This window comes from Gouania willdenowi, chromosome 14 (genome assembly GCF_900634775.1).
Source record: "Gouania willdenowi chromosome 14, fGouWil2.1, whole genome shotgun sequence".
NCBI classification, from domain to species: domain Eukaryota; kingdom Metazoa; phylum Chordata; class Actinopteri; order Blenniiformes; family Gobiesocidae; genus Gouania; species Gouania willdenowi.
The window spans coordinates 10621915-10644422 of NC_041057.1; the positions used below are offsets into that span (position 1 = coordinate 10621915).

At 39.0% G+C, this 22508-nt stretch overlaps 1 protein-coding gene across 1 annotated transcript; it reads right to left on the reverse strand.

Moving 5' to 3' along the window:
- Positions 1–5129: 5129 nt before the first annotated feature.
- Positions 5130–15668, reverse strand: grxcr2 (glutaredoxin and cysteine rich domain containing 2). Its single transcript, XM_028467375.1, has 5 exons — positions 15439–15668; positions 14941–15124; positions 13354–13463; positions 7937–8164; positions 5130–5547 (listed from the first exon to the last, which is right to left on the reverse strand). The coding sequence occupies exons 1-5, from the start codon at positions 15469–15471 to the stop codon at positions 5374–5376; spliced, it is 729 nt and encodes a 242-aa protein (XP_028323176.1). The 5' UTR covers positions 15472–15668; the 3' UTR covers positions 5130–5373.
- Between the last annotated feature and the right edge of the window lie 6840 nt (positions 15669–22508).

Below are 22508 nucleotides of genomic sequence, written 5' to 3' on the forward strand. Positions count from 1 at the left end.
TACGTTTTTATAGACCAGGAAGAGAAGTGCTACACAGTTGTGAGAGGATGAAATGGGAAAAAGGGGAAGCCATTAGGTAGTACTAGGTTAGCATTTAGCAAAATGTGGAGTGAGTTTCCCTCCAACTTTTAGCTCACTTTAAGCCTGCTGCGTTGGTATTCACTTCCCCTTGTTAGAATATTTGAGAATGAATGAATCAATAGGCACCTGAATACTGCATCCGACTGTGTATTGATTCACTTTCCTACTGGTTTTAAATCCAGTATAGCCTACATAAGTAATGTTATACATCAAATGGAGGTGGACTTCATGCAGGGAAAATACACTGTGTGAATTTCACTTTGCTGCTACAAACCTGCAGCGGTCTGTGGAGATTCCCTTTATCCAGAAAACGGGGGGCTCAGTTACACCCAGGTTTCTTTTCTCATCCAAGGAATGACAGAAATTGAGGTTTGATTGGGGATTTAGGCTGGCTATGAGGCCACACGGTCTCTTCCCTTATGAGCTGCTATGGGCATCCAACATAATAGGGTAAAGTAATAGAAAATAAAGAGGGCAGAAATAGTAGACTGCTTGACTTTCGGATGCTCGCACCTTGTTGCATGTGGTGAATGTTTTCCACATTTGACACATAGTTGATTGGTAATCTCTGTTTGACACATGTGGCCAGTAGGGGAAAAAAAATCCCTTTCAGCAGGGTTGCCATAAATACTTTATAGCTCAGTGTTGTTCATGTACTTACAGAAAATGTTCCGCAGCCCGAACCGGAACACTTTTTTCTGAAGTGGTTTGCAAGGAAAATAGTAAGGCCTTTTGAGGGTTAAAGTAATCCTATGTTGTCACACTATAAATGCACATGTAAATACCTAAATCAATGTCAGCAAATAAAAAGTGTGACAACTATTAACGGAGACATTTTTTTAGCACCAGGGTGTTTAATATGTTTTCCCTTTTCAGTTAAATGGCCCATAAATAAAAATATGGCAAATACCGTGCTTGGTTGCAGCTGATTTGATGGTAATGACATGGAATTAAAGTTTGTTTTGCCATTTTGCTTTCAAAATAGCAATGTAAATATCACTGAGGTCACTGTGAATGCGCTAAACTGAATGAACAAGTAGAAGGTTAGAGCATTACTGCTGACTCTCTCCCTCTCTACGCACATTGCACATTGAAAAAATAGTTTAATGTGTTCAACCGGAAAGAGCGTGACACTTCAGATGACTAATGCTGCCATTAAAAACAACAATGTGTGATTGATGTGATTAATTAAGCTATTTAAGGGTTTCAAAAATGTTGCTATTTACTGTAATATTTACTGTAAATATTGAAACTTTGAAGAGTAACTAAACCCTAAAACCATTTTTTCTGCTGAAAACCAATGTATTTGGGTATTAAGTAGTAATGATGATACTGATCCTGGTCCAACTCTCAACATTTTAGTCAAAGTATTTCAATTTGGTGTATTTTGTTGTAAAATATAGGAGTCACTGCCCTCTTTTTTGCTATTGGCTGAGAACGAGACTCTGTGACGTCATTGGACCATCATACATCACTGTTGGCTCCACCCCTCCAATATAAACTCGCACCTGCGGACTCTGCAATCTGTGGTGCGTATATTGTAGTGAGAGAATTGTGAATAGAGAGGTAGGGTGAGTATTAAGTAGCTAGTTAGCTTAGCATAGATTGTTCTTTGGAGATTTTATATTTTAGACTGGGCGTGTCTTAACTGCTCCAGGAGCCCCGCCCATAATCAAGGCACTTTTTGAATTTCCTTCTAGTGGCAGGTCAACAAAAACCAGGGGGTTTTGTTACTCATTAAAGGGATCCTCCACTATTTTCATAAATGTGGCCTAAAATCTTGTCCTTATTATAAGATATGTTTGAACCCTATATGATCATGTTTGAACTCAGATATTTTATAATTTTTTTACTGCATTTTAGTTTCACAATTTACAATGTGAAAGTATAGAAATACAGTTGTTTATGATTGTGTGTTGTTTTAAATAATAAAAAAAGTTGAAATCTATTTACATTTTTCAGAAACTACAGGCAACCCCATTTAAACTCCAGGTGACTCAACATGGGGTCCCGACCCCCAAGCTTAAAAACACTGATTTAGTGGCTCCTGAACATTTCATAAAATAATGATGTATTTCTATAGTTTGTATCATTTCCGATCATCTCACACCTGGGGTGGGACCAAGACTGACACTTTTTGTAAATTTTCCACTCTCTCAAGTACTGTCTGTAGTGTTATTGCGTACCCCTAGGGGTACACGTACACCCATTTGAGAAACACTGTGTTAGAGTAACCAAAAGCAGCACAAACTGGCATTTTGACAGAAAAAAGCTGCTAAATTATCTAAAAATCAGGCGGAATGCTTCACTCCAAAAGAAAACAATAGGCTGCAGACAAATGGGGTGTGTGACATCTTTAATTATATGATTTCAAATTGGTGGAATACAGGTTTTAAAATAATAGTAGTCCCATTTTTTTAGAAGGTAATAAAATGAATATGGTGCAAAAAACAATGCATTTTGTTAGGCATAGATCTTCTAATAAGGACAATTCAAAGATTTTAAGCCACATTTGTAAAAACAGTGGAGTTAATGGTTCACCACATTCATGAGGAACACGCATCCGTAAATGAGAAGCTGAGCAAGTTTTCCTGCTGCTTTCCAGGCTGCTCAGTCACTGCCGAAGCATTCGTCAAAAGTCAGTCAAAGTAGTTGTTCAGATTGCTTTGCCCTGAACAGCGCTCCCACGCTAATCTCACAAATCATCAACAGAGTGTAGATCAGGACTGCTGGCAGGCAGGGCCACTCCATCCTCTCCAATCTCAAACTCTCAAGACAGTGATAAAACCCATTTCTGCGTGGCCCAGTGACATCTTGGAGGATACAATTTGGCTCTGGACAGTTGTGGCTGGGTACGGTTTCCTCCACATGCTACTGAAGCTCTCGTTTGGTCAATAGATTTCTCCACAGAATGCAAGAAGAGAGGATTTAGCTTGTTTTTCACATGTGCAACCCACACACTCTGTTCTGCTGTTCATCCCACAAATGCTCCTTAAAACATGGCACCATTAAAAAGGGAACCACACTGGCTTTCCAGCAGTTATTGGTTTTATTGCCAAAAAAACAAATACAATGAGAAATAATCTACAAAACACAATATTTTTTTGTCCTCACTTTTGCTAAGTTGAGTTGAGCAGGTTTAATTTCTGAGTTAATGTAGCGGGAAAAAACTTCAATCATCCTAAAATTCTGTCCTTGTACGATAACAGAGACATTTTCCTTAAAGGAAGAAACTAATTTACTGGCAAGTGTTTTGACTGGTGAGTTGCACTTTGCTTCTCCAACAGTTTATCTCCATCTCAAATGAATAATGTGAGTATGCTGTGAGGTTCTGTAACAGACAAAACAGCAGGGATTCTGCAAAAAGTCTGCAAAAAACGAGTTTGCATAATCCATGTACCCTTCGTTCTTTGGTTATTCCGTTTTAAAACCAAATCAGTGTGGTGATTTTTGTTTTACTGACAGAAAATACAGACAAATCAAAAACCAGACAAGCAGCGTTTTTCTGTTTTAAAATGAAATCATCTGTTTGTGTGATATTTGGATATTTAAGTTAAACTAGGATGAGCGCTTCCTGTTTTAAGCTCACCACACAGAGAGGACCCACAGATGGGGGTGGACTTTTACTCTGTCCCGTAACTATCCAAATATCACACAAACAGAACAAGATTAAAGCAGAATGGTGAATGGTAAATGGACTTGATTTATATAGCGCTTTATCACCACACTGAAGCAGTCTCAAAGCACTTTACACATCAGCTCATTCACCCAATCACTCTCACATTCACACACCAATGGGACAGGACTGCCATGCAAGGCGCTCGTCGACCACTGGGAGCAACTTAGGGTTCAGTGTCTTGCCCAAGGACACTTCGACACATAGTCAGGTACTGGGATCGAACCACCAACCTCTCGATCAGAAGACGACCCACGACCACCTGAGCCAGAACTAAGTAACTTGCGCTTAGCGCTCCCCCTAAAGGTCCCTTTTGGTTATGTCACTGTCGTAAAAACTGCCCCATCCCACAGCTACAGGCTCTCCCAAGACGGCAGCAACACTGAAAAATCCTAATACAACAGTAACACTAAGGGTGTTTTCACACGTAGTCCCATGTGACCATGTGAACAGTATGAGGAAAAGAGACAAGTAAAATAAATGAATGATGTTGGAGTAATATGGAAGGGAGTGTGGAAATGTGTGTGATGTGTTTGTTTGTGTGCTGACAAAGCGGCTCTGAAAATGGATGGATGGATATTTGTGTGTGTGTTGCCTGACGGAGCACTGGGTTGTGAGTGTGTGTGTTCCTGTTGCTGCGACGACAGTGTGTTTGTATTGAGCTGCCGTAAAGCAGTACGTCTTACCACCGGGTCGGAGGCAGGAAAAGTTGCAAGTGAGGTTTTCTGGCCAGAGACAGCAGGGAGAGATGAAAGACCCCCAATCACCCCATAAACATTTGTATTACCCTCACAGGGACTATGAGAAAGGTGAATTATTAAGGTGAAAAAGTTACTTAGTTCTGCTTTAGATTTGAAAACATAAAAACAATGCTTGTTTGGTTTTTGATTATTCTGTATTTCTGTTTTGGTTTTATGTCAGCAAAACAAAATAACCACACCACACTGTTTATTTGTTATTTTGATTTGGTTTTAAAACGGAATAACCAAAGAACGAAGGGTACACGGATGAATTTTGCATGTTCTCCTTTTCATGTTTCAACCAGGTGATTAACATTAAAACATCCCAAAACATTTTCTCTCTGTGTGTGTTCTTCTCCAACTTTTACTCTCGTCTTATTTTCTCCACTTTGAAAAAGATATAAATAAATGTTCATTCACCCATATTCTGCACACCATGCTGGGATGAAAAGGGTTTCATTCTCTCTGTTGGGGGAAAGATTGAAAAAAAGCAAGCCTTCCCTGGTTGATCTAGTAAACGGCAAAACCTCCACATCGTTTTAATGAACGTGACAACGCCATGGTGAAAGCAGATTTTTGGTGGATGGAAAAACGTGAATGCAAATAATCGGGTCAACAAAAAAAAAAAAATAGCGATTATGCTTTTGTGTTATCTTCACAGCACACGGTGATTGTATGATTGTGTGCTCATTCACAGTCACAGCCCCTCTTTCCAATGACAGCTTTTCAATCCTATTGGTGATTCGAAACACCACGCTAAGACTAATATGGATTAGATCAACACCCATTGAAAAACACTCACTCACTCACAGCTACACGCTGGCTTTACGCTCACACTGCCTATGTCTGCCAGACACCAATGTTAGGCAAACTGTGCTATTTACTGGAGCAGCACTGGCACTTCTCCAGACCATGGGGGTAGCAGGCTTGGCAACGCAGATCGCTGATGGACTCGATGAAGCGGTTGGCCAGCATGGACAGCTTGCTGCCGTGACACAGGGAGCAGGGAGCACAACCTGAGCCGCCACAATTCAGACAGCTGTCAGCCTCCTGGAGACAGAAGAGACACATCAGAGGAAGGAAGAAGAGACCTTGAAGAAGAGGAGGAAGAAAAGTGAATATAGGGATAAAAGAAGACGGAGGATGGGGGCAAAGATGCAAGGTCACAAACTGAGTTGAAAAGGAAAACTTGACAAACAAATGTTAAAAGGTTCAGTATTGTGCTATTTTTCACCCCTCTCCATTTGTTCTAAGACACAAACTTCATGCCTTGCTCTAGGAGAGTGTGATCAGTGATCACCAAAGCAGTTGTCTTTTACTATCCATACGCAAAACTGCACATTACAGTAAAACACATAGCTATTTAAGTGGCTATTGTGATTAGGTTGTGTGTGTGACAGCAGCAGCAGCAGCAGCGGAGTAAACTTTCATCTGTTTCAAACACTCAGAGCAGCTGCTACGTTGCTTTCTCCTCCTCCTCACCTCAAACCACAGGAATTGTCCATTTAAGGTGATAATCGTTTATTTGTCCAACTGCTGCGTCGCTTTAGGTCACAAAGGCGACGAGGCGATATAACGGCTACTAAAAGTGGAACTGATTGTGACAGCACCCGCTGCGCTTCGAAATCAGATTATCTATATACTGAACGTAAACATGCTATCTGTGGATAAAAAGACTAGTGGTTAAGGGAGCAGGCGAGTAATCGTAGGGTCACTGGTTCTTATCTCCCTGGTCCATCACTGTGGGATGTTGATCACTCCCTACTGACAATACAAATCTCAATATAATGTACATAATATACATATGTTTTAAGTGCTATAAAACACAGTGACTGTAGAAAATATGTATGAATTCATTTGTAAGTTTTCAGTGAAATGGTCCCAAACTTTTGAGTCTTTAGGTTGGTTCTTCTTCTGTTGCGCAATTCATCATCACAATGTAAATGGTGAAGCGACACTGCGCCCAGCCGCCGGCATGATTTGATCATGAATTTACAACATTAAACAACACGGCGACGCACATTTTAGTAGTCAACATTATCAGCTACGTCACTATTAATGCCCCCACCCCCTCCCCCTTGCAATAAACTCAAACTTTACCTATGATTGGAAGTCATTTAGAGTTCGCCACGACTAAATTACATTGATCTTGTTTTTGAACCTATTATTTAACACTGCAGCTGTTACTCTTTCAGTCGTGGGTTGTTTCATGAACACAAGCATTAACACTGATGTCTATTTGATCTTGGGTACTTCCTGCAGACAAACGCTACAAATTGTTAATGGTATTAGGGAGCAACTCCTATAACGACTTTGTTCAGTTAGATAATAATGCACAGCTGGGTGCTCATTAGTTTTTGCAGCAAAGTGTACATGTCATCAACAAACTGATAGAATGAGTGCAATTAAACAACAAAATGTCTTAAATAGAACAAACATGACATCTATGGAATGGCTTGAATGGTTAAAGGAAATCTATAAAGAATGGCGCATACATAGTTGAAGACAGTAAACCAAATGCTTGTATCCCTTTGTAATTCCCTTCAAGGACTCAGTAAAGTTGGTGAAACAGGGAAGGAACTCGAGTAGAAGCTGAACAGACACTGAGGTGCACTCAATATACTGTATGTGTATATACAATTTTTGTTTATTTTTTTGTTTTTTTGCTTCGGTGGCAGTCGATGATGAATTATATTTTCCCAAATTTGCTTGCGGAAAGAGGCACATGATGCTTGATTTACTTACATAAGGCATTAAATTGTAGTTTTCTCACACTCTAACATAAATTATTTTAAGCTGCGTGGGGGCTTTGTAATATCTGCCTTGTAGCTTAATATACAGTACATATACATATCCTGGTTGGTATAATTAGTATGAAAAAAAAATGTTAAAACAATTCGCAAATATTTATTTTGTTTTCATTGTTTTTTCAGTAAATTATTTTAACTAAAGAGTGGAGAAAGGGATAAAGGGATAGAGGGAGAGAAAGGGAACAGAATCCCAGAAAGATGGTGTTCTAGTAGGCTTGGTATCACTGGTTGGTAAGTGGCATACAGATGCTGCAAGGGCAGAAAGAAACTGCTGATTCATCAGTATTTGTTCACAGTTGATAGATAACACTAGGACAATGGGGCCGCTGGTTATTATGGTATAGGAGGGAGGTTGCATTGAAAAGGAAAAGGAAAGAGGGCCAAATGTGGTGGAAGATTCAAGGAAACACGGGAGAGACCTTGGGATGGTGCTGAAGTCATTTCTTTCCTACAAAGCAAAAATAAAGTGAGGAGAGTATTGAAGAACTGTAAGATGAGAGGAGGAGGAGGAGGAGGAGGAGGAAGAGGAAGAGGAGAAGGACACAGTGAAACTGAGAACACCAAGGAAAAAACAAGGTGTTAAAACACTGCACCACACTACTGAGAATAATTTAGCCAAGGATCATTACCTTAGTTTCTGCGTCGTTGAACTGTTTCGCCGTTATTTCCTCCCCCTCTTGCGTATAAAGAGTTTTCGCCTTCCTTCTGCTTCCCCTTTCTCTGGCCTTCGGGTATCCCTCCAACTCTACGGGAGGCACCGCTTGGTGCCGCAAAATTTCAGGCTTCTTTGGTGGCGCCCTAATGATGCGTAAATTGCTTGTGTAGATGATTATCTTGCCAAAGTCCAACACTGACGACTGGAAGGAAACAATCATGAGAAAATCCTACTTCAGTTTACTTCCCATTACAAGACAAAGTTAATTTATGTATTTTCTCCTCTCAAACATCATCCACACATTTTTCCAAGTGTTGTTCTTTAAAAGTCTTTGGTGGAAAATGCATGAGTAAACCATGACGCTTAAAGCTGATATTCGGAGTTTCTGAGAAATCTATGTTTATGTATCATTCTTTAGACATGTGAAAAAATACCTAACTAGTATTTTACTATGGTCTACTGCCAGTGATAATTCATATACATTAAAGGTCCCATGTCATGCTATTTTTCACCCATCTTCATTTGTTCTAAGAACCCCAAAAACATAATAGTTGAGGTTTATTTTCCCAAATTTGCCTGTTTTCCAGAGTTTTAGCCTCTGAAAAGTCACTTTCTGAGCAACTCTACAGAAACAGGCTGATTTGCGGCCTACTTATGCATATTCATGATTGGGCGTGTCTATAGACGGGACACTGACTTCCTCCTCCCCGCACGGTGACGTAGGGCCAGAGGACGTCCCGCTCTCCTCCCACCCACTCTGTAGCGGAGCTCATGCTGCTTTATAAACATGAGACAGAGCGTGGGGGCGGGGCGTTCACCGGTACATACATAGTCTGTTGAAAATACATACATAGCACTGCGTGAAGGACGCTGACATGCTCACCTTCGTGGGAGTGTCTGTTTACATGTCAATCACAGCAGAGAGCTTCCTGGAGGCGCGGCTCGGGAATCAATGAAAAAAACACTTTGTATGAACCCCAATAGCACTTTTATGATCTTTAAAGCACAGAAAAGTCCATTTAGCGTAACATGGGCCCTTTAATGTACAGTCCCACCTTCATCCATAGACCCCTATACAAATGCAAGGAAACGCCGACTTCCCCCAGCCAATAGGCTTCGACGTCCTGGAGTGGGCCACTGTCAATCAAAGTGAATGTGCGTCCACCGTCACAACAGCAAAATGGTATCACTATAAAGCTTCTGCTAGAAAAGAAAAGTCCAGCTTGTGGATAAACGTCTTTGTGACCTCAACAGAATTTATCTCGGAGCTGCTTTTCAAAGGTGAAAAGACTTGCTGCTTTTACAAAGATTCTGAACGTACAAGGATTTGGCAGCATATCTCATGGACAGGTAATAAACATGTTTTAATCAAAAGTCCTAACAATAAATGTGTAGTTTTTGTATTTATGCGACTTTATGTTTTGCACAAACGTATAGGCGTAGAAGTAGAGCTGTTGAGGGCGGGACATCGAGACGTTCTCTCCGAAACTCCAGACAGCAGCTTTAAGATACAACCTTGATCTGAGTGACCATAGAGCGATCACCAGTTTAGGAAAACACTGGATTAAAGTTGTTAATTATTGACTTCAAACCTTTAACTTGTAGCTGGTACTCCTGTATTAAATATCACCTACATTAAACTACCGGAATTAGATAGGGAAATATTTGATGCCTCCCCTTTCTGTTTTTAGGGAATTTTCTAACTAAATCTATCTCTTGCAATTTTAAATTTAGTAAAGGACTAATCATTAAGGCAAAAAAAGAAAAGAATGTGTGAATATGGGAAGCATTCATTAATGAGGCAAAGTTGGCTGAGGAGCGAAAGAAACAATGGATGACTATATTTAGCACAAAAACGCTCAAACCATTTGTAGCTCACACTGAGTGCAATCACAGAAGAGAAACAGAAAAAAAAAAAACAACTTTGTCCACTTTACCATTTCTACTTCAGTACAGAACAGCATAAATTGCCAGTGGATCGTGTAACTACCATGTAAATCTATTGTTTTGTGTGCGCCAAAATGATTTCCTCATTTCAAATTACCTTAACTTCAATCCTAATCCTAACTTTAACCAGAGCCAGGCTCCCTGTTAAACAATTTAAAATGCTTCCCCTCTAAATATTTAGTCCCCTACCTAACCTTAGTAAGGAAGTATAAAAGTGGTCAATCATAAAGGCTAAGCCTAACCACAAAATGCTAAACCCTATGCATGAACCTAAATCCTAACCCTAATTTAAAAGCACTTTGAATCCATTCTGGGAAGCAGGAAAAACCTTCCATTTATGTTTGGTTACTCCTTATGTTTGGTGACTTTTCCCACCATCCAAAAACATCCATGTTAGGTAACTCCTTACGAGAAGAGCATGCAGCCTGATAAATGACGTTTGTAAGCACGCACGTAAAACATTTTACGTGCGCGCCTAATATTACATGCTCCCTTAGAACTACTTTAACGCTCTCGCGTAGAACCTTTAAGTGAGCACGCAATAAAAAAAAATATCCGTGTCTCTTTAGGGGCTCAGTACAAAAGGTATCACATTGTGAAAAAAAAAGCGAGGTTAAAGAAGTTTCATTTGAGCGAGAAAACTTTTGCACCTGTGGCCTAAAGTAGTAACTTAGTAACTTATCTTGCATCATTTGCAGAAATCCAGTGATGCATTCGGTAAATACTGATAGTCATTGTGGAGGATGTGCCTTTGTTTAGAAGATTAAAGAATGAAACAGCCTTGAAGGCCAGCAGGCGATGCATCAGACCTCCTCCTCAGTCCTCACCGTGTTGCACTAATGAGGCTACAGCCACAGGAGGTCCAAAACATCATGTTTTCTCCACTAAGGAAATGTTTACTTCATGGTGTCCTTTCCTTTTGTTAGACAGTCTATAGAATGCAGGTGGAGCTTTGATTACCCTTATTTTATACGTAATGAGACCCTATTGGTTTTTATAGAACAAATAAATAACAGCATAATTGTCTTTAACCATCTTATGCCAGGCGGGCATTGTATTATAGCTTATTTTTAAATATCACCTTCTTTAAAATTCTTGTATCTTAGTGTCAGGCGTCTAAAATAACGTCCCCAAGTGACAACAACCAAACCGTGTGGTTGATACCCCTTGTTATATGGCATGGATTAACAGTTTAGAATAGTGCCATGAATGTAAACGTGCCCCATCCATCACGTGCATATAAAAATGTTTGTTGGAATGAGGACCATGTTAGAATACATCTATCCCTTGAATTTAATGAACTGGCATCAAAGGAAAGGAGGTATAAAGAGTATAAAGTGCACACGGCGTTTAAGCGTGTGGCGAAAAAAATGAGTGTTGTGCGTATAAGCTGCATGAATGCTGTGCTATCAAGCTGTGTGTGTGTGTACTTAAACTGTCAACATCATAAATCAAAAGGCTTAAAAGAGAAAAGACAAATGGATAGCAGCTGAAGCCTGTCTTGAACCTCTTTTACTACTGATGTTTTTTTTTATTAACTCAGCCAAATGTTTAACGACAATATTTATATAAAAACTATTCGGATTGATGATAATGTAAATACCTGCAAAGATAAATGGGAGATCAAAGTGGATTTCCTAAGGAACAGTTGGAATGGGTTTAATTGCCGCTAAAAGTTTGGTTTGATCGCCACTGTAAACACTCACTTATTAGCTGCGTTTCCATTACCGTTGGAAATTGTAAAAATCTAAATAGCGCAATATAAACTGATAATGGAAACACCTGAGTTTCGAAAAAAACACTCAGATAAAAAGATTTTTACACTTTTATGAGGAGGAATTTCAAACATTTTGAGATTGAAATGTGTCGCAAAAGCGACATGGAAACACGTTTTATGCAAATACACATCACATAACGTGAGGTACCTGGTCAGATGACCACTTCACTCCGACATTTCTTACCACTATACTTAAAAATGATTAGTGTCACACTAGACGTGAAACAACAAAGGAATACGGAGTGTAATAAGGAGGTTCTGAGCATCCATCTGCCTGCAGCAAAGTTTCGTGGGATGAGATTTCACGGTAGTTACAAGGCTCCTGATCAAAACAACCTTTAAAGCAGAACTAAGTAACTTGCTCTTAGCGCTCCCCCTAAAGGTCCCTTTTGGTTATGTCACTGTCGTAAACACTGTACACCCCCCGCCGCCTGCCCCATCCCACAGCTACATGCGCACCTCTGCTCTTCCAAGACGGTAGCAACCGATCACTGAAAAATCCTAACACGACAGTGACACATATAGTCCCATGTGACCATGTGAACAGTATGAGGAAGAGAGACAAGTAAAATGAATGAATGATGTGGGCGTAATACGGAAGGGAGTATGGAAATGTGATTGTTTGTGTGCTGACAAAGCGGCTCTGAAAATAGATGGATGGATGGATGGATGGATATTTGTGCTGCCTGATGGAGCGCTGGGTTACGAGTGTGTGTGCGTGGCTGTTGCCGCGACGACAGTGTGTGTGCGATTGCTGTGTATTGCTGCTGAGCTGTCACTGCATGGAGTTGCTCCGTTCCTCGGACAAAGATCTTCTCTGCCTTTTTTTTTGCTGGCTCTGCCATGATATAAGTTTGAGAAAAGTGAATTTGTATAGAACCGTGTGCATAATCTAGCATTAGTTTGTATTGGGTTGCGGTAAATCAGTACATCTTGCCACTGGGTCGGTGGCAAGAAAGTTGCAAGTGCGGTTTTCTGGCCAGAGACAGCAGGAGGGGATGAAAGACCCCCCAATCACCCCATAAACACTTGTATTACCCTCACAGGGACTACAAGAAGGATTTATTAAGGTGAAAAAGTTACTTAGTTCTGCTTTAATAGAAACACGTTCAAAGTGCAATTACACTTTGTCGACGTTTAGAAATATCGTTTTTATTTTGCAAATTTCTGCAAACTTCTTTTACTGTGGTTTCTTAGCCCACAAAATGCTGCCAAAGAGACTCCCTGTCTCATTTCTGATGTTTTCACAAACTGGAAAATGCAGCAAAAAAAAATGGAGGATGTTTATTTCGGGCTGATGCGGAGAGAGGGAACAAACTAGAACAAAAACGTTGCAAAGAAAATCTCTGCCCTCCTTGTCTGGTGAAGAAACGCAAGAAATCACAGTAAAAACAAATGAAAAAGGCTTCAACCTTCAACGTAATACACCTCTTTTCTTCAATTTCCTTTTACGGAGCCATTTTCAACAACCCATGAAATCTGACATCAGCAGAGTCACCATTTCAGTTCCGACTCATAACCTGCAGCGATTAATGAACTAAGACGGTCCCTGCTTTCAGAACGTTAAAGTTATAGCTGACACAGCTGGAGATAACACTGTGTTTAGTAACCCCCGGACGGGGTTAATGTCCGAATTCTGCATGCTGCAAAAGCACCGTACTGCTTACTTTACTGTCGCCCTCTGCTTCGCCTGTTTGGCCGGCAGCAGACTTGTAGCTTCCCATCCCTCTGTACACATTGATTCTCTGTGCAATGAGCCCTGTTGGAGGATGTTGACCTGTGTACAGAATAAAAATGATAAGTTTTGAGTAGTAAAAAGTTAGAACCTGTACCAATAAATCTCTAACTTGAGCCATTGTATTTTATATCAAAAGTGTACCAGTTGTTTTATAACATTGTTATAGGTTAGGGTCATTGTTGGGTCATAGGTTAGGGTCATTGTTGTTTATTTGGTAACTGTTTTCTAAATTTCATCAAGAACGTTTATTAATGTCATGTTGTGACTCATCATGCTCATGCAACAAAATGCTAACAAGCTAACAACAGCGAGCAACCTAACATGAAGATCACAAGCATGAATAAAGAAACTTAAATAACAGCAACTCCAGTTTTACTTGACGTATTTAAATAAAAAATAAAGTCTCTATGCACAAATATAAGTTTACCATTAAGCCCCTTGCCAAATACAATGACGTGGTTTACACAAATGATGACGACAATTATGCATACACATGCACAGGGAGTTTTTATGTCACGCAGAGCGGTTTTCTTACACTATATTTTACAACATACAGAAGTGAACATGCTGAAATGACTCCAGTAAAACTTCTGCTAGACAGAGGCTAGTCTCTATATTCACTGGAAAGAATGATAAGTTGATTTTACTTAGAAGAAAATACTGTATGCAAACCCGTTGTCTTAAAAACTAAGTTATGTTTACTTACTTCAATTGATTTGATTTGATTAACTTCTTAAATACTACATTTTCACGGTTTCACTTTAATTTGAGGACTTGAAGAGGTAGGAATTGTTGAGGTTCAAATATGAGACACTTTATTTCTGCTAATTTATGCAATTGTTTCATTTTCAATACATTTTATAGAAAATCCTGGATTCTCCTGGTGTTCACAAACACCAGAATCCATCTTGTGCTGCTCCTGCCTTTGCCTTTCTAATCCGAACCGAAACGGTTCGAACCAATCATGAGGCAGTGTTGTGGTCTAGGGTGGGATATCCGGGTGTGATGAAGGCAGAAGCAAAACTGGTGCATGCACAGTTGCGGGGAGAGGAACTAGCTGGGCTACCGCTATTAGCATAGTTCTGAATCAAAATAGAAAGATGTTGACGCAGGAGGATGAACGTGTGGAAGCTGCTATCAACTCAGTTTTAGAAGAATCCTGCATTTCTTTTTTGAAAAGAGCAACAGCGAGAGGCGGTTTGTGCATTTTTGGACGGTAAAGACGGCAAAGCGGAGCCTCGTTGTTTCCGTGTGATTGGCTAAAACAAATCATGGTGGACAGGCACTTTGTCCAATCAGCCTCAAGCATTCTGTTCATGTCCCTCCCTGGTTCTGAAAGGATTCGCCAGACACAGACCCAGATTGATGTAGAGAACTCGAGTTAGAAGGAGGGGCTACACATCAATCTGGCTCTTACCAGGTAAAGAAAATCCACCTATATGCATAGAGTGCAGCCTAGACAAACCCATTGTACAGATACCAGCTATCTGTACTCAGTGGTCATACTATAACTAACCCTGTTGTTCCATGGGAGAATCCTCAAACCCACACAACTGCTCCACCTCCAGGTGGCTAGGTGGGATTTTGCGGTGGATGAAGCTGTGAGGGTATTTCTCCTCCGGACTGTCCAACTCCTGACCATCCTCGTACACGTGTTTCAGAACCCGACCGCTGTAGGACGACGCCAACTTGAATCTCACCTGTAGTTTTTAGATAATAATAATAATAATAGTCAATGTCTTTGAATGTGTTTAATCAGTTTAACTTTGAGTTAGCAGTTACACAGCATTGTCTCATATTCGTAGCTCAAAATAGGTTTTTGAGTGGTATTTTTCTCTTCTTTTTTAAAGTGTGACAACCTGCATGTTTTCATGCAATGCTACGAAAAAGGTAAAAAAAAAAAAAAAAAAAGTGCATGGGCAGAATTTACCCTCGCGTGACTTTTCCACGAGAAAATGTGTTTTTAACAAGTGCTTTCAATCAATTGTTGTCAGTAAAGTAGTGAATACATCACCTTTCTGGGTTTAGTGCCTTCATAGCGCTCCATGGTGGCTTATATGAGATGAGATGCAGAAAAGAATGCCTGTCCAACCCGAGCTGCAGCACATTAACTTGACATTCTGGCGCCGGCCATGAGAAAATGCAGTTTATATGGATTAAAATATTAAATGTTGAATTGAAATCTAAGGCGACGGTAAGAAACGAGAGTGTGAAGAAACGCTGTGTAGACGCTGGAGCTGGATCCGTGTCTTCTGCCCACTGAGTTTGACTGCACCTGCTGTTTTAAGGGACCCACCTTTCTGGCTCCCGCTGCTAAATTATTCACACCTAGATACTGTGCACAAAAGGTTGGTTGAGTAACAAGAATCCCCGTCATCAAATAATTATGATTGCCAGAAATAGCATATGAATCTCATGTGCACAGCAGGTCTGTGTTTTGCTCGGATCTACATCACTATCTAATGCTCAGTTATGAGGAAACGTGCTGTAGTTTATGTGTGAGATAGGAATTTTAGTCATTATGCTGAAGTTGAATTTTGTGGTTGATTGGCGTAAAGCAAAAGACGAGCAACTTTTATCACAAAATGTGATTTTCTGATCTGAGGGCCACATTAAAAACATAGATAGATGGATAGCTTTTTATTGACATTGAAAAAAGTCATACAACGGAATTTGTAGCAACTTGGAATGGTGTTTCAACACATAAAAACAGAATAGCAATCAAATCTTAATAAATTAAAAACACACAAATATGTAGTTAAGAAGAGGATAAAGGCATACAGTATATTTCAAAAGTCAATAGTATTTAGAATAATGACATTATTACAGGAAAGAACAAAGGTTTTGTCTGTTTATAATGTGGTTGTTTTGTGTGTAATAAAATTTTTGGTTCATTTTAGTTGTTGCTAGGTGACGTTTCTGAGTATTTATGATTATTAATTGTGTATTTTCTGCAACTTTATGGATTTTTGTTGTGAATTTGTGAATTTTTCTTTTCATTCTGTGTTTTTGAGCTATTTTGTGCTTTTTTGTTCAAATTTAAGTGTGTTCCTTGTGGTTTTTTGGAGTTACTTGGGTTTTCTCTGTCTTTTTGTGCACTTTTTTTCATCATTTTCTGTATTTTTTGTGTTTTGTGTGTTTTTGGAGTCATTTTGTGGATTTGCTTTAAGGGCCGAACAAAATGAGCCCTCAGGCCGCCTGGTGCCAAGGTCTGGTTTAATGTATAGCTTTTGTTTTCCTGTAGAATAACAGTCGATTATTTCCTCATAAGCACAAATATACCGTGACAGTGTGATGCACAATACTTTAGACAGTACGAAACATTGAAAGCAGATAATCCATATTTTTCAAGGGTTATGTCAGCTAATTTGGAGCAATGAAGGTTCTGTAAATTGAGCCCATGTTTGCAGAGGTGTCATATGGGGTTTCTGGATTCCTATTCCGTGTGACCAAAGGTGTGAATATTTCAGGGAATGCACATGGATTAATCTGATCTAAATCTGTCTGTTACTCTGTTTCCCAAGTCATGTTTTTTTTTTCCCTCCAATGAAATGTATGGATTCTGGAGCCTATAGAAGCCTATACAGGTGGTGCTAGCCAGATATCAACCAGGAAATGTCTAACACAGGCGTACACAATGAAAACACACAATCATAAGCACAAACACACACACGTATAGATCAAATCACCGTCACTCAAATAGCTGTGAAAATGAAAACCAGTTTTCTGCTACATGACGTTGGAAATGTATTCAGCATATTATTTGCTCTGTTTGATGGTCTTTAGTCTGATGATCTTGTAGGTCATTTAATAAGTGTTTGAGTCGTACCCTTATGAAATTAATATTTCCTGTCTGTTATAGTTCAGTAATCATGTCTGATTATGTTTCATTTCACAAAAGCTGGTGCTTTACTTACAAAAAAAAAAGTGAATTCAACTTAAAACAGTAGGTGAGCCAATATTTAAGGCAGTGTTTCTCAAATGGGGGTTTGTGTACCCCTAGGGGTACGTGATGGCAGTACATTGGGTACTTGAGAGAGAAAAATATGGGGTTTATAATGTTTATTTATTTTAGTTAAAAATTATAATCGTAACATTGATGATGAAATTATCTTGATTAAAACATGACCTGAAAATACAAGAGTCAGTCTTGATACCACACCAGGTTGGAGATAACTGCAAATGATAAAAAACTATAGAAATAAATCCATTTGAGAGGCACGAAATATTGTTTCATTCTACTTATTTACAAAATAGGGTGATTTAAAATGTGTGTTATCACACGTTCCTTCAAACTTTATGCTCAATAGTTGTTTTTTCATAATATTCTGGGCAAGATGTTGTCATACTTTGATTCAGAAATAAGAAAAAGGGTGTTTTTGGATTCAGAAATAAGGAAAAGGTTAGTAATTGCTCCAAAAAAGTTTGAGAACCACTGATTTAAGATGTAAAAATAAATATTTTCTCAAACCTACAGTAAAAACAACCAAGTCCCAGAAAGGCTTACCTCAATCCTTTCAATTCCATGGCAACTCAACGTAGGCAAGCATGGCAAAGATGATGATGGTAATTCAGGGCATTTGAAAATTACATGCTGTTGCATGTAGTGATGCAGAAAGTGATGATCAACTGAGATTTTCACCCACGGTGGTCCAAAACAGACCAATTATCCAGCTTTATGAAGCAGCAAAGGAGGTCATACTCTGTCAGCTTCATACAAGAAAACAATGATAAGTTCATCCATTTAGATCCCAAATGAGATTAGAAACCACTGGTACACTTTAGAGACAGGACATTCCCATTATGGACCTATATAGTGACTTTGTGCTACTGTAGCAATAGAGAGCACAGTCTCTGGAGATGCAATAGCAGCACATTGTTAAATCCATGTACCAAAGAATGGAAAAAGTAATAGAAAGATCTACGTCAGCTTCTGAGCTGCTTTATTGTGAAGTTGAGCCAATGTGAACCAGATTACAGCCATAGGTCCTCAGGTGTAGCTCTGCTGGCTGATACTGGGATAAAGACAGAATCAAAAAGGGATTCTGCCTTTGCCATCAGGGTCCCTCTCAATCTGCACACCCTGTCTGAAAGAAAATGGATCATTGAGTCATCAGCTTTGTTTTATTCCCTCCCTGAAGATGTCTTATACTGCCTTAAATGATTTAGGACAAATACAACATCAGCAACTTGAAATAATAATAAATAAAAAAAAGCTCTGCATTTCATTTTTTTTTTTGCTGTAACCTCCAAATAAATTATGAAAGATACATCTTCCCTCTTCTTTTTGTCTTCTGGTGCTGATACAGCACGTTTGATTTGTGTACCTGTTCCTGTCATCAGTAGAGTCACAACACTACGTCACGTTTCACTGATTGCGGAATGTACAGTATATTTTCAAAACTTGTATAATTACTGCAGAGATGGCTTGTTAGAGCCCGATATGTAACAATGACCCAAAATGTATAACAATACCCAAATTGTAATTTAAAAAAAATTTCATAAAACCCGAAATTGGTCAATAATGTAACAAGACAAGATGCTGAGCCCAAAATGTAAAACAATTTAGCTTATATATATATATATATATATATATATATATATATATATATATATATATAATGCCACAAATGGTGGGAGCAGACCACCGATAAAGACCACAAAGAAGAACAACATAAGGGCGCCCTAATGAGTGGTTGGCAATTCAGGCAGCAATGTGTTTGTGGATAAAGGTAGAACAGCGCGGAGCTATGGACACGGAAAAGGGTCTTTTGGATGGAAAGTTCAGCTTCAAAGTGCACGCAAGCACTTGGCAACACCTGCTCCATCTGTACTATGTGAGAGGTTATTTTCACTGTCTGAGCATGTTGTTCAGAAGTAGAGAGCTGCCCTGTCGTCTGAAAATGTAAACATGCTTGTGTGTTTGAGCAACTGGCACAGTGCTAAGAAACCAAAGTAATGTGGACAACCCACATATATAGTAGCGCTTTGGTTTTGTTCATTTTGTCAAGAATAGGATGGGAAAGGATAAGGCAGGATTATACAGACTGCTGAATATAATATGAGAGCTGTTAATGGCACAATTTCTTTGTTTTAATTTTTTTTGTAACACCCTATGTTGAGCCTTCTTTGTAGTAAGAGATGATTTTGTGTTTTGTGTTATGTTTTATTTCTACCTATGTGAGGTGGTTAGGCACAATCATATTGTGTGCCATTTGCTTTGAGGTGGTACGTTTAGATGACAAATTGAAAATGTCTCTGCTGCGATGCAGAATGATCAATTATTTATTTTAAGCTCTTTGAAAACTGCATGTTTATTCATTCTTTCCAAATTTTGAGTTGGACACTACATTGTTGATTTTGAATTAATGTTAATGTGCCCATTTAATGTTTCATGTTGGACTGAGTTGTAAATGTTGCAATAATAAATATTTTTGCATAATGAGAGCATATTGGTCCACTCCTATGTTTATAAGAGTATCGTAAAATTGAAAAATATCCTTTAATGTACAATCAGAACAGATACAAAATATGCAATTAATTAGCGATTAATAATGAGTTAATTATGGAAGTCATGCGATTAATCGAGATTACAAAAAATTATTTTTTGACACCCCTAATAGGGGACTCAAATCCTGCAGTGCCAGACGTGTCCCCATGCTTAAGCCAGTACATGTCCGAGCCCGTCTGAAGTTTGCTAGAGAGTATTTGGATGATCCAGAAGAGGATTGGGTGAATGTCATATGGTCAGATGAAACCAAAATAGAATTTTTTGGTAAAAACTCAACTTGTGCTTGGAGGAGAAAGGACACCATACCTACTGTAAAGCATGGGAGTGGTAACATCATGCTTTGGGGCTGTTTCCCTGCAAAGGGACCAGGACGACTGATTTGTGTAAAGGAAAGAATGAATGAGGCCATGTATCGTGAGATTTTGAGTGAAAACCTTCCATCAGTAAGGGCATTGAAGATGAAAAGTGGCTGGGTCTTTCAGCACGACAATGATCCCAAGCATGGCTTCAAACATTTCAAGGTCCTGGAGTGGCCTAGCCAGTCTCCAGATCTCAACCCCATAGAAAATCTTTGGAGGGAGTTGAAAGTCCGTGTTGCCCAGTGATAGCCCCAAAACATCACTGCTCTAGAGGAGATCTGCATGGAGGAATGGGCCAAAATACCATTTGCCAACAAAAGGTCATTACATTGTATTGAGATGAACTTTTGTTATTGACCAAATACTTATTTTCCACCATAGGTTGCAAAAAAATTCATTAAAAATCCTACAATGTGATTTTCTGGATTGTTTTTCTCATTTTGTCTCTCATAGTTGAGGTATACCTATGATGACAATTACAGGCCTCTGTAAAAAAAAAAAAAAAAATCATATATATATACAGTATATAAAGGCCCTTTAATCCATAAATCATTGACTCGCTCTATGATGTAATTACAATTATTACACTATTAGAAGAAAAAAAATTGCCTTCCTCACAATGTAATAAAAATTGCTAAAAGCATTTACATTTTGGACTCTGCACTTTTGTTACATTATTGACCAGTTATTACATTTCAGGTTTTATAATTTTTTTAAAAATAACGATTTGGGGTCGTTGTTGCATATTGGGCTCTAACATGGCTGAATAAACCAATTTTAACGCGGAACTAAGATGGTGGTCTGGCAATGGGTGGGGAACAAATCAGTTAAAAATAGACTATTCAAGTTTAAACATTTTGATTAATAATGCAAATCAAGTTCAGCAAAAAGTATACAGTATTTTGTATTAATGAACAGTAGAAAAATAAAGTTGGCAACACGTTTCTCTATTGGTGAAGTTTTGTGAAATAGTCACTGGATCACATTTCCACATATGTAACGGTCAGTCCTGCTGAGTGGATGCGACGCTAAGTGAAACAAGGGGCCACCAGAAACAGATGAAGCTGGAGGATGCAATCGTTTTTAAATGTATGTACCACCTGGTAATCATAGCTGACATGAGAAATTTCAGTCAAGGGTGGGGGCTATTCAGTATTCACTAGTGTAAAGGAATGAAAGAGCGAGAAATAGAGCCCTGGGAACGAGGCCTAACCCGCTTGTCTCCCTCAAGAGTGGGCTTAATCAGATTCCAGAACAAGCAAGTACGCTTACTCAGGCGGGAAATTGTTTTGGGTGCATCGCACTGAAGGAATCATTTAATGTGCCATGATTCTCGCTGTTTTTGGTTTAAACGATTGCTACTGTGTATCCGTCGCCCTGTGTCTACACACTAACAGTTCATGTATATTCTATTATCCCATTATCCTCCTGCAATGTCATTTGCAATATGTGCCTCATCACTTAGATACAAAACACGCTCCCTGATAGCTCATGATTTCTATCCAATCTTTTTTTTCTGAGCCGTGACAGTTTAGATCAAAACAGAAGTAGTTATTTTATTTTACGTGTGATAGCGCAGTACGTCCAAAGACGCGTTGGAATCTTTTATCCACAAATTAAACCATATTGTACAGTACATCTGTATATACCCGTGTTTGAATTAACTAACTGCTATTAACAAATAAATAACAATTTAAACTTTAACACCTCCATATAATCAGATATATGTGTGAGTGCAGGATGCTTTTTTTAATTTGCCTCTATGTTTACTTCCGTTCTCATCAGTTTGACAGCATCAGTGAAGTGTTGTTTATGCCCTAAACTCTTCACAGCTCCTGCATCTCATCTCGTTGGCAAAAGTTCATTATTGTCGACAGTTTTGCTTATACAAGCATGTGTTTGCTAAGTTTGACTGTCACTCCCTCAAGGCCACAAAATCATTATAAAAATGTGTGCGTTTGTGTGTGCGTGTCATACCTGCACAATTCACTCTGCTGGCTTGGCGGTAATAATTGCATTTGCGGCGCCGATTGTAAGAGTTGCGCATGCTAAAATATACAGCAACTTTTTGCGACATTTAGCAACAAACCACGTTTAAAAAAAAACATATGAGAATTTTTTTCATTGTTACTTTTGACCAGATTTACAGCAATGTTTATGACATTTGTGATATTTTTTTTCTCGTAAAAATGTAATGTAGGTGTTAAATTGAAA

What these genes read in the sequence shown, in the direction of transcription:
- grxcr2 (XM_028467375.1), bottom strand. Translation starts at nt 15,471, where the DNA reads ATGGAGCGCTATGAAGGCACTAAACCCAGAAAG. An exon ending in AAGGCACTAAACCCAGAAAG is followed by an intron (nt 15,125 to 15,438) that starts GTGATGTATTCA and finishes TAAAAACTACAG; the next exon opens with GTGAGATTCAAGTTGGCGTC. An exon ending in TCAACGACGCAGAAACTAAG is followed by an intron (nt 5,548 to 7,936) that starts GTAATGATCCTT and finishes TTCTGTCTCCAG; the next exon opens with GAGGCTGACAGCTGTCTGAA.